The sequence below is a fragment of the Sciurus vulgaris genome (genome assembly GCF_902686455.1).
Source record: "Sciurus vulgaris genome assembly, chromosome: 17".
Classification (NCBI taxonomy): Eukaryota; Metazoa; Chordata; class Mammalia; order Rodentia; family Sciuridae; genus Sciurus; species Sciurus vulgaris.
In genome coordinates this window covers 35,688,415-35,701,228 of record NC_136478.1, presented here as the reverse complement: position 1 = coordinate 35,701,228, position 12,814 = coordinate 35,688,415, and the positions used below count along the sequence as shown (strand labels likewise).

At 34.4% G+C, this 12,814-nt stretch overlaps 1 protein-coding gene across 2 annotated transcripts in view; it reads left to right on the top strand.

Annotated features, from left to right (window-relative positions):
- The window catches only part of LONP2 (lon peptidase 2, peroxisomal), a 117,226-nt gene that overhangs the window by 44,889 nt on the left and 59,523 nt on the right, over positions 1 to 12,814 (top strand). For both annotated transcript variants that reach the window (XM_079117630.1, XM_079117631.1), the window contains one exon: positions 6,691 to 6,832. In XM_079117630.1, the coding sequence (XP_078973756.1) occupies positions 6,691 to 6,832 (142 nt within the window). The remainder of the gene's footprint in view (positions 1 to 6,690; positions 6,833 to 12,814) is intronic.

Genomic DNA, 12,814 nt, shown 5'->3' with positions numbered 1-12,814 from the left:
GGAAAAATAGACTAATGCTTAGCTCCATATTAACCCATACAGTTTTTCAGTCTTCTCAATATTTCACATTTGGTTTTATCTCCATTGGGAGTTTTCTGTCTGCTTTATAATGTTCCTGTCTATCAGATTTTAAACTTAAGTTTTTATATTTAAATATTTCATTTAAATAACTTAAACCAGTTATTAGAAATTCAATATAAAATAACTTTTAAAGTTGAAATTTGATGAAATTTGTTTTTCATTCATTGTTCTTTGGTTAAAGAAATACTATTGCTATGATATGTCTCAATCCCTGTTGATATTAACTCTTTGGAGGAAATTTACCAGCTGTTTGTTCAGTTAATAAAAAGTATGTGATTGCAGGGAATCTTTGACTTAATTTTTAAACAAGATGAGAAGAAAAACAATCTTGTGACTTCCACATTGATGAATTTTCATATGTAACCCAAAATGGTGAAGTTGTAAGTTAACAGTTTCATTATTAGTCTCTAAAGGGAAAAATAACTGAAATAGCAAACTTTTAACATTTTAGTATAGTATACCAGACATATAAGGGTTTGTTTACTAGCCTCCTTACAACACATTTGCATATAACTCTTTGCCTCTCTAAAACAGGTTTATTTTAAGGCCCCAACCCACACTTCCTCCATTAATAAAAACGAAGTAATGAGCTTTTCTCTAAATTAGCTATGTATTATCTATTGGGCTCCTTTAATGATTAAATGATATTGGCCTCTGGCATTTCTAACATACATCTATGGAGATAAAATATAAATACAGGGTGAGCATCTCTAATCTAGTAAACTCTCAGGTGCTCCCAATATCCAACACTTTTTGAGCACTGATATGATACTACAAGTGGAAAATTCCACACTTGACATCATGTAATAGGTCTAAGTCAACAAGCAGATGTACAAAAAATATTATATAAAATTTGCCAGGTGTGGTGGTACATACCAATAATCTCAGCTACTTGGGAGACAGAAACAGGAGGCACAAGTTTGAGGCCAACCTAGGGATATAGCTCAGTGATAGAGCTCTCCTGGGTTAAAGCCCCAGCAATGGGTGTGGGAGGATAAATAAATATTTATATGTATATATACATATATATATATACACACACACACATATACACAAATATATATATATATATATGTAATTATCTTTAGGCTACAAAAAAGTACATATGAAATATAAATGAATTTCATGTTTGGATTTGGGTGTCATTCCCTAAATATCTTGTTATGTATATGCAAGTAGTCCAAAATCCAAAAAGATTCAAAATCTGAAACACTTCTGGTCCTGTCATTTCAGGTAAGGGATACTGAGCCTGTGTATAAAAAGTTCACTCTGTCTGGCAGGGGATGCATTGTGTATATGTGTGTGTGTGTGTGTGTATTTTGTTTGTTTATTTTGATACCGGCGATTGAACCCAGGGGCACTTAGCCACTGAGCCACTTTCTCAGCCCTTTTTTACATTTTATTTAGAGACAGGGCCTTGCTGAGGTGCTTAGGGCCTTGCTAAGTTCCTTAGGCTGGCTTTGAACTTGTGATCTCCTGTCTCGGCCTTCTGAGCTGCGGGGATTACAGGTGTGTGCCATGGTGCCTGTGATGCTTATTTAACAAGGTACTGAACATGGTAAGTGCTTTCTGTTTTGTGAATTCATATAAGATTAAAACTAAAACTATAGTCTTTTGAAAGTCATGAAGTTCTTTAGTTGGTCCATCTGTGCACATTAATCTATAAAAAGATTTAGGAATGACTGCTAGAAGAGTTAATAGTTGGATTTGTTTAGATATGCTATATTAAAATTCCAGCTAAAGACTATTTTTCTTCTTGAGATCATCAGAATCTCTTTTTAAGTTTATTACTTTTTAAAATTTAACACACACATTCCCTTAGTAGAAAATTTGAAAAAAAAATTTTTTTTTTTTTTTTGTTATTTTTTGGTGGTGCTGGGGATTGCACCCAGGGTCTTGTGTATTCCAGGCAAGCACTCTATCAACTGAGCTATATCCCCAGCCCTTGAAATATTTTTTTTAAAAAGGAAAAAAAAATTCTCAAATTCTCATTTTTTTGGTGTGATACAAAGAAAAAAAATCACTGTTAAGTTTTTGTTTCTTTCCTGCCAGAGGTTTTTCATTGGGCATCTTTGCCCATTTTTTGGTAAATAACAGAATTATAATCCTACCCTTTCCACTTAACATTATAACACATAAACTTTTAAAATTACAAACTCTTTGTAATATTATTTAAATGGCTTGTATTGTAGCTTATAACAGCCCTTTGATTAAACAGGCAAAATTGATGGTAAGATGAGTCTTATTCCTGATTTTTAGATGTTACCAGTGTAATAGATTGACCAGCATTTTGGATTATGTTAGATTTGAAGATATCTAAGTATGGATCAGATTAAGATAGTTGATTACCATAAGGCAGTAAAATAGATGTTATTTTAATTCTCCATAGTTGTTTTTTGAAGTATACACCAAACCATTTTTGGGAAAATAAAAAATGCTGATCTTATAATTAAAATTTTTGAACTACTTAGAAAGTTTTGGTTTTGTGTATCTTATACACTAGTTGAATAGTCCTGATAAATCTATTAAGCCTGCAGAAATTATAAAAAATATATGAATTTATATTATTTTTATAATAATTTTGCTTTTATATTTACATATTTAAATCCATTTTGAATTTTTTAAACCTTTTTGATTTTATTTTTAACTGGTACATAAAAACATACAAATTGCATATACTAATGGAATACCATGTAATATTCTGATAGAATTCATGTTTAAATGAACATGTTTACTTTAACTTGAGGAAGAATTTTTTAAATCATATTCAGGCTTAAAAATAAGTCATTGAAGTGATATACTCTGTACAAACTTTATTATGTAGTGTTGCTTTTCATTTGCTATGTTTTGAGAAATAAAATATATAAAAGACTAATATTTTGCTCTTCAAAATTATAGTTTGTAAAAGATCACTACTTTCATTTATTTCCTACCTATGCAATTTCTCAGAAGGATATTTTGGTATATTAATTAGTTAAGAACTTGTTGCAGTTGTTTAGTGATATTGAAAGAGAACATTTTCATTTTGTGTATTGGAACATTTTTCACTATCTGATTTCATACTCCATGGATTTATTCAAAATATATTCTATGTCTTCAGTCAGTGAATCTTATGCTGCCATAAATTCTGATAAAACTAAATAGAAAACATGGTAAAACAAATTCAATGTACATAAGACATTGAATGCTACATTTCTAGAGCAGTTTCTGAAAAGCCAGAAGTTTTTCTTTTAATAAATAGAATAAGTATTAAATCTTTTCATTAAATAATTAGTTATCTAGCCAGTTAACACTAGATTAGTAATCTTTATTTCTTCTGATTTTATAAAGAAATATTGTTTCAGTGAGGCTTAAATTACTAGACAGTAGGTCAAACACACCACCTTGTTTAGACTCAAAATATCAATAAAAGGTGGCACATTCAGGTATTACTTAGTTTTGGGTATTCTTTACTTCTGTGGGAAGTCACAGTATAAACATTCTTAGTAGCTTATGGGCTCTGTTGTAATGACTGTCTTTGGGCTTTGACCTCTAGGCTAGTAGTACACATTTGGGAGATGTCACCTGAGATTGAGGAACACTAAGGATACTGAGTACACTTGGTGCTATAAAAAAACATTTGAAGAGTTGCTTTCATAAAGCAGAAATTGAAATGGGACTCAAATTCAGATGCACTGATTTCTGCTTTTGTACTTTTTCCAAGAAACCAAAATTAGTCTTTTAAGTAGCTGGAAAAATAACAACATTGAAATTAATAATTAACATTGATGTTTATTATGTGCCTTATGTATGTTCTCTCATATGGCCTATGAAATTGGCACTGTTGTTATTTCAACAGTTATAGATGTTATATATGAGGAAACTGAGACTTAGGTCAAGTAATTTGCCCAAAGTAGTATTCAAGGGTTTTTATCACCTTAACGGTGCTGGTAGAAAGATGCTTTGGGTTGACAGAATGGTGGATCTCATAGAAAACGTTATAACTCTCTATCCAACATCTACTCCATAATAAAACCCAGTTGCTTTCATCGAAGTGTCCACTGGCTCTTTAGAGGAGGTTATAACTCTCATGAATAAAAACTAGGTCATAGGTAAGCATCAGAAGAATTGTACAGTTGGTAAATGCTGTAGGTATTTATTGGAAAGATCACTTCATGAGAGGTGGTCAGGAAAGCTTTCTTAGAATCGTGATTTACTTGGGCAGGGAGACTAAGAGAAGTGTGTTAGTCAGATTTTTGTGACTATAATGAAATACCTGAGGCAAACTACTAATGAAGAGCATTTTTAGCTCTCAGTTTTGGAGTCTAAAAGTCCAAACAAAATTGTACAGGCCCTTTTAAGGGTTTCTCCTGGCTGTTACACCTCATGGTGGATTACCATGGTAAGAGCACTTGCAAGAGCAAGGAAATATATTGCAAACATGAAGCCAGAAAGAGTTATAACAACTTTCACAAGAACTAACTTAAAATTCCATAAAAGAAATACCTTAACCCCTTTCAAGGGCATACCCCTCTCCCAATGTCTTTGCACTAGGAACCACCTTCTAATACCACCACCCTGGAGACTAAGTCTTTACCACATGGACCTTATGGAATACTCAGACCATATCCATACCATAGCAGACAGGAAAGCACCATATTAACAAGGGTAGAAAACCCTGATGGGTATAGGATCTTGATTGTGAATGAAGCAAGAGGGTAACGGCAGCAAGTTGGGAAGGCTGGTAGGAGCTAGATTGTGAAGAGCCTTGAATTCTAACAAAGATGTTTGAACCCTATTCTGTAGGCTCTGGGAAGCAATGGGAAGTTCAGGAGAAAACTGCTCGTTTATAGTCCTAATATCTAGATTTCCACTTCTCTAAAAAGTGTTCTTAAATAATTATTTTCTCCCCATGATCTTAGGTTTAGAATTGCTAGTACCTGGTGAATCTACCTATTAAAAAAGGAAAGGAAAAGTAATTAATGTAACTAGAAATGGCTCACAGAGGCTTTGAGACTTAAAAGAAAATTTGTTTTATACCATTCTTAAAAATTAGAGTAAAAAAATAGAGTAACAGCAAATCCGTAAATTCTCTAGAGAATAATTTTAAAGAGTTTATTATTTTCACATCTTGTCTTTTGTTTCCTGTTCTGAAATTTTTTATTTGTTTTTTTAAAATATTTTTATAAGATGTTGATAGACCTTTATTTTATTCATCTATTTATATGTGGTGCTAAGAATCCAACCCAGTGCCTCACATATGCTAGGCAAGCGCTCTACCACTGAGCCACAAAACCAGCCCCTGGTTGGGTTTTTTTGTTTGTTTAATGGTGCTGGGGCTTGAGTCCAGAGTCTTGCACATGCGAGGCAAGTGTGTTACTATTGAGCTACAATCTCAGCCCCATCCTGAAATCTTGAAATTGTTAATTTCTTATTGTAATAGGACAAACAGTACAATGTTTGTTGTATCTGGTTCCAGTGCCTTAGTCACCTGCTCTGGATGAAAGGCATTCCCATGACATTTTTAAGGCTTTCTTGTCTTTTCAAAGGTCACTCTATTTATTCTGTCCTACTTTATACCAGTCATGTGGCAGAATTGAGTCTTGCTCTGTGAATCGGCTTTGTGTGGATCATGAGATAATTGCTGCTGTTCTGTTTATCATTGATCATTTTCTTCTAGGCAGTCAGCATTTTATGCCTTTTCAGAAACAGCATTTGCTTTGCACCTGACTTAGGCAGCAAGGTTGTAATTAAAATTAGTAAATTGTTGCTTCAAATAAAGTTTTGCCAACTTTGTAACAAAAGGGACACTTTCCTCAGTTTGATAAATATATTTGTTTTTATTTCATACCGCATTCTGCATCTGTCATAATTATGTAGATTATCCTTATTCAAGTATGATAAAATAGCTTCGAACATTTTAATGCTCAACAAATTATCTGGCAGAATTTGGTTATGCCACTTAGTACATATGTGATGTAGTTTTATTCAGAAGTCCAGAATACTGGAATTTTGACATAAATATTGTTGATCTCAAACCCTCTTACTACAATTAATAACAGATTATTACCTTTGAAAGGTAATTATTATCTTTGAAAATAAATGTTTGGAGTTTTTCTAATCTATTTCTTTGTTATTGTTCTTTACATATTATGGGTGTGTGTGTGTGTCTATATTCTGAGTGGCCCTTTGAGCCAGTGTTTAGTCTCCTTCATGAAGATGATGTTTTAGCCAGCCCTAGGGCAGCTGTTTCAGTATGTAAAATGGTTGTTATAATGCAGCAAGAAGGTGCTCTGGAAAACCATGACAATTTTAGGAATTAAATTCATAGGGCCATCGGACATTTTAGAATCTTGGACCAACAACCATGACTGTGGGCTTGAGTGTGCTGTTTTCCCCTTTTTACTAAATGCAAAAATGAGATACAGTTCTTCTAATATCATGGTCAACCTGTAGCCAGAATTAATAATTTTTGATGTACCATAATGCCTTTTAAATATGTGGCACTCATTAGTATGCTATGGTGATAGCTGAATTACTTATTTACAGTCCCAAAGTTTGATTTCTGAATAGTATTATTCTTTCCTCCTCATATCTCATGGTTATAAATTTGCTGCTTTCTTTCTCTAGGCGAACCTATGTTGGCAGTATGCCTGGTCGTATAATCAATGGCTTGAAGACTGTTGGAGTTAATAATCCAGTGTTCCTATTAGATGAGGTTGACAAACTGGGGAAAAGCCTTCAGGGTGACCCTGCAGCAGCTTTGCTTGAGGTGAGTTTTAGAAAATTCCCTGTTTATAATCACATTTACGGTGTGAATGAGAATAGATCATATTTGCTAATATACACATTTTAGTGTGTATTTAGTTATGGGAACGGTTTGATGTAGCCTAAAATCTGAAGCAATTTGACATCTAAATAAAAATGTCCTGGATATTTCTTTCTCTTCATTCTGATAAATCCCTTCATTTCTTTTTTCTTTTCTTTCCTTTTCTTTTTTATATTAACTAGCTTACCAGTAATCCTATAAGGTTATTACCAAAAGCATGGAAAGTCACCTTATCCCTGGGTCCTCCATTTCCTCTTCTGCACTTCTTTAACATTTTGTTGACCCAACTTCATTTTACAAATAGTTTGGATATATTGCTATGTCTTGATTTTTCACCTTTTGGCATTCTTTGTAGTTTTCCTCTGTAGGTACTGAAGATTTTTGCCTTTTCTCCCCCTTGACCCCTCCTATATCATTTTATAACTCTAAACCCTCTGTTACAAATTTTATCTTTTTTATTGTCCCTATTGAGTATTTACATTTATATAATCGTATAAATACTTTTCACAACTGATCCTTTTTCCTTTCCTGTTTCTTTTTTTGTTTTTCCATACATGTTTTTGAAGATCTACTTGTCTTGTTTCTTCTGTTTACTTTTTCCAGTTGTCTCATTCTCCTTTCAGGATGTTCAAACATTTTAGGTATTCTATCAATTTATCTTTAAGCTTCCAATCTGAATTAGTTGTTTCCTTCAACTGGTGCATGCTATCTTCTTAGGATCTTTCTTCACTTCTCACTGTGTTGGATTTCCTGTCTCCTATATTCCATGTCTCTTTTCTTGGTTTATTCCCGCCCCCCCCCCCCCGCCTTTTTTTTTTTTTTATGTTGATGGTTTCCTAGAAAGTTTGCATGGGTAAATATCTGTAGATTTTTCATATCTGAAAATGTTTGTTTTCCTCATATTTGATTGGTAGTTTGGGTATAGAATTTGAGTTGGGAACAATTTCTGTACAGAATTTTACTTTGCCTCTATTGCTTTCTGGCTACTGATTTGCTGTTGATAACACTGAATCATTATGTTTCCGTTCTTTTTTTTATTCTTTAAAAACTTTTAGGATCTTCCTTATATCTATGTTCTGAAATTTCACAATAATCTGGGATGCATTGATGTCTCTTTTTATCCATTTTTGTAAATATTTTAAAGAGTCTTTGAATTCTTATCCTTTATTTCTGGAAAACAACAATTATTTGGATATTAAATCTTTAATTGTGTTATCTTTCCTTAATTATTCACTCTTTTATTTTTTGCTCTGCTTTCTGTGAAGATTTCCTCAACTTCATCTTTAAAAATCCTGTGTTTTTCAAAAACTTCTGTTTTTACTTCTTTGCTTATTCTTTTATAGTACCCTGTTCTCCATACAGTAGTTGTAATATATCCCATTACCTCTGTGAGAAAGACACTGATAGATTTTTTTGTTTTTAAATTTCCCTTTACTCTAAACTGCTTTTATCTGTTTATAGGTCTTTTGGTCTGTGTCTTTTATGTTAGAGTCTTTCATTAGCCCTCTGGAAGTTGTTGGTTTAGGTATTCATATTTGATAGTGAGCAACGAAAAATCTGACTGGAAGTTGTGAGCACAGAAGTGGGGCTATTGACTTTGAATGTCACAATTGTGTTTTCTCTTGGGGCTGTTTGGTTGAGGAACCTCTTGTCAGTAACTTTAGGTCGTTCTTCTTAGCTGTTCAGATTCCTCAGAGAAGACTCTTCAAGTTGAAGGCCTGCTGGCTAGCCCTCTGGAAACCTAGTAAGGGGAGGAAGACTGGGGATGGGGCAGTGTCCCAACATGCTGCTTATGCTTGATTGAGCTCCTTTGCCTGAGGCCTTGTTTTCACTAGAGTGCCTGCTCTTCTCAGCTGTGTCCCCTGTCCTCTGTGCAGAGAGCCACCACTGTTTTATGTTCTTAAAAAAATAAACCTCCAGTGTTTTGCTGGGGTGGGGGAAGGGATGTGAGACATGATTGCTTAGTAAATTCACTTCAGCCAGTCTTCTTTATCTTAGTTCCTCACTCCCACCACTTTTACCTTTGTTTAAGTAAAATGTTATTAATTCACATTGATTTGTATAATGGAGAGAAAACTTACTTTGAAAGTTTTTATTTTTTACTGTTCATTTCCTTGCTTTGAGTCCCCTTAGGCTTCCTGTTTCTTCTCTGCTTTTCTAATCTTCTTAGAACAGGATGGCCTTGGGCATGTATCATATAAGCAAGGAGATTATACATTCTGTTTTGCTTGGGACAGTCTCCCATAATGCCTAATTATTAATTGCACTCCATTTTAATCTCAGAAGTGGGTTCTGTCTGGACATAAAAAACACAATTATTCTATTTAAGGGCTCCGAATTTGGAGATGAGGGTTTTTAAAAAGTAAAATTTTAATAGTAATTCCCTGATACTTAAGTTTCTCAGCAGACTGCATTTGGAAGTCTGAAGAAGTACCTCAAAGACAGCTTTATAAGTAATGGAAAATGCTTAAGTTCTCAATCTATTTGGTGGTTGTAGAGTTTATTTTAAATCTTCATCAAGTATAATGTTTATAGGTTTGATAGTTCATAAGCAGCTTAGCACAGTGATTCTTTTTTGTTTGATATATATCTTGATACTCAGTTTTTTGGCAGCTGATTTAAAGTAGAATTTTACTGTCCAAGAGGATGATTTTAAGCTTCCCATATAGAAAACTTTATAGAACAAAGACATCTAGGCTGGGCATGGTGGTACCTGTAATCACAGCGACTTGGGAGGCTAAAGCAGGAGAATTCCATGTTCAAAGTCAGCCTCAGCTACCTAGTGAGACCCTAAGCAACTCTGTGTGACCCTGTCTCAAAATAAATAAATAAATAAAAAGGGCTGGGGATATAGCTCAGTGGTTAAGTACCTCTGAGTTCAAGCCCTGGTACCAAAAAAAAAAAAAAAAAAAAAAAAAAAAAGGCATCTAGATATCATTTTTAAATATTTAAAAATTTTTAAACATTTTAAAGGTTGATTTACACTATTGATCTAGAGTAGTTACTCTGAATAAATAATCAACTTGTTCTGCCTATAGATTCTTATTGCCTTCATGTTTATTTATGAAGATATGCCCATTTCCTTGAACTCCCATGGAATTGTTTATGTAAAATACAGTGTATTTCCAGTTATTGTTGTTCAAAAGAATATTCAAAATATAGATAGCATCTTTTGAAAATTTAATAAATAAAAATAGGTGTAACTGTTTAATAAACAAGTAGTGGTAAATAGTAGAATTTGAACAAGTCTGTTATTGAATAGCATTTAGAAACAAGGAAATTGCTTTTAAGTAATAGACTTGAAGTTACAGAATTTATCATGCATGTTCAGATTAGTTATTAAATAAAATTGCATTTCTGAAATATTTTTGTGTGAATGGGCAAGTAAAATGCATGACTGCTTTACCAATTTTCAGTATATATGTTGATCCTTACAGTTCTAAATAATATATGTTCCCCCAAATGGAGAAATCAGTAGTCTAGACATCGTAAACCTTTTTCTTTAAAACTAAAGACTTCTAATTGTTAATTAGAATTAGATGCAATTAGTAATTAGATCAAGTAGTGTATTTACTAATTAGATACAACCCTTGCATGATCTTGCAATTTAAGCTATTCAGCTGTTGTCGAAGAATGTCAGGGAAGAGAGACTTGGGGGTCATCGAATCCAGCTCCCTTTACATCTTTTATAGATGAAAAGATTGAAGCCCAACATATTATCTTAATTTTTCATTTCACTATATGTTATATAGATGGTCTTCAACTTATAGTGGCTTGCTTATAATTTTTCAACTTTATTATGATACAAAAGTGCTAAGCATTCATTAGAAATCATACTTTGAATTTTGATCTTAGATTAGCAATATATGGCATGATACTCTGTAGATGCTGGGCAATGGGGGTATTCTCGCTCCCAGTTAACCACAAGGGTAAACATTGATACTCTACGGTGTACCGTGTTGCTAAGCTTTAATGTTTGGTGGGTTAGATACGTTAAATGCATTTTCCACTTAAAATATTTGCAACTTATGACAGGCTTATCAGGAAATAACCCATTGTAAGTCAAGGAAATAACCCGTTATAAGGCAGGGGAGGTTATTGTTATGAACATGTGATTAGTTAGCTCCAAAACTTTCTTTTCCTTCTTCTACCATCCTGAAGGGTACTATATCAGGAAATCATTGGATAAGCATATGCCACAAATCATGGCACTTATCATCTTTCTGTTTCCTTAGGAACATGCCAGTGGATTCATTAGCAAAATATGAAAAGAAAAAGAACACTGAGAAGTATAAACAGTAAACTATAAAATAAATTCAGAAGTAGTAATATGAATAATGTTAAGAAATAAAGTTAGATTTGGTCTATGTATTCCAGGCTTTCAACAGCAAGTCATTTTTTTAAATATCCTATCCATTTGGGATATCTGATTGCTATTTAACATATTAAGTATCATTTTTTACATTAGACTGTACTTACAGTTATGGAGGAACTTTTTTATATTGATTCTTTTTCACAAAAACCAGTTGTAAAAATATGAGTGTTCTGTAGAAAGTATCCTTAGCTTTAGGCAATTTAATTAACAAATGAAAATAGATGTTCAGAGAGGGATATCAACTGATCACCTCTGATTAAACCAAAGCAGCTTACCTTTTTAAAAATTTGACGAAATACGTTTTATTGGATTTTTGTCTGTTTGTATTTGCAGTGCTGGGAATTGAACCCAGAGGCCACCCTACTACTGAGCTACATCCCCAACCCTTTTTAGTTTATTTTGAGACAGGTTCTCGCTAAGTTTTCCTGGTTGGCCTTGAACTTGCTATCCTCCTCTCAGTCTCTTGAGTAACTGGGATTTACATATTAAGACCCTCCCCAGGGTTGCCCAGACTGGTCTGGAACTTGTGAGCTTGGGTGATCCTTGTGCCTCAGCTTCCTGAGGAGCTGGAACTATACGCTTGTGCTACCATGCCCACTTTTATTTTTATTTCTCTGCAATCTTAATAGGATACAATTGACATAGTAATGTAAGCATAATTAAAATGAACAATTTGATGTGTTTTGACATGAATAAATTATGAAACCTCAATCAAGTTAACACAGAAATGTCACTTTCACTGGAAAGACTATATAAATGCATTTTTTTCTCTTCTCTTAACTGATATAAAAAAGCAGTCGTGTGTATTGGGTGTGGTAGCACACACCTGCAGTCCTAACTACTCAGGAGACTGGGGCAGGAGGATCACAAGTTCCAGGCCAGCCTGGGCAGCTATCTCAAAATAAAAACTCAGAAGGCCTAAGAAGGGGGATCCCAGATGGCGGACTAGAGGGTGACTGCATCTCCCATCGCTCCAGAGCCCAGGATTCAAGAAGGGGAGGCATTGAGAGACTTGGACTAACATAGAGCCACGGGGTGAGTCTCTCCCAAGCTCAGCTCAGGCGACAGGCCCGGACAGGGGCAGCTTCTCGGACAGGGCAAGGCAGCTAGAGTCTTCCCCAAGCAGCTGTGCCCCCTCCGGTGGCAGGCTCCTTCCATAGCCAGCTTTTCGGAGCAGGCTGCCCAGTGAGAGCCTTTCCGCACAGAGCCAGCCCCCAGCCCTAGAACCTGTAGCGGGCTGGGGGCAGCTTTCTTCGGAAGCACTGCATTATCAAGTTCCTCCAAGACTTCAGGCTACTGAAGGCTGGGAGGTGATATCCTGGAAATCTACAGGGCACTATAAGCCAAAGAGGAAATCTGCAATATCTCAGAGTCCCACTGATAGCTGACCAATATGAGAAAACAAGGGAAGAAAATGTTCCAAACAAACCTAGATACTATATCAATAAAACCCAATGACAGCACAGCAGAAGAAATGTCAGAAAGGGAGTTCAGAATGTACATAATTAAAACAATCAGGGAAACAAACGAGGAGATGAAAGAGCAAATGC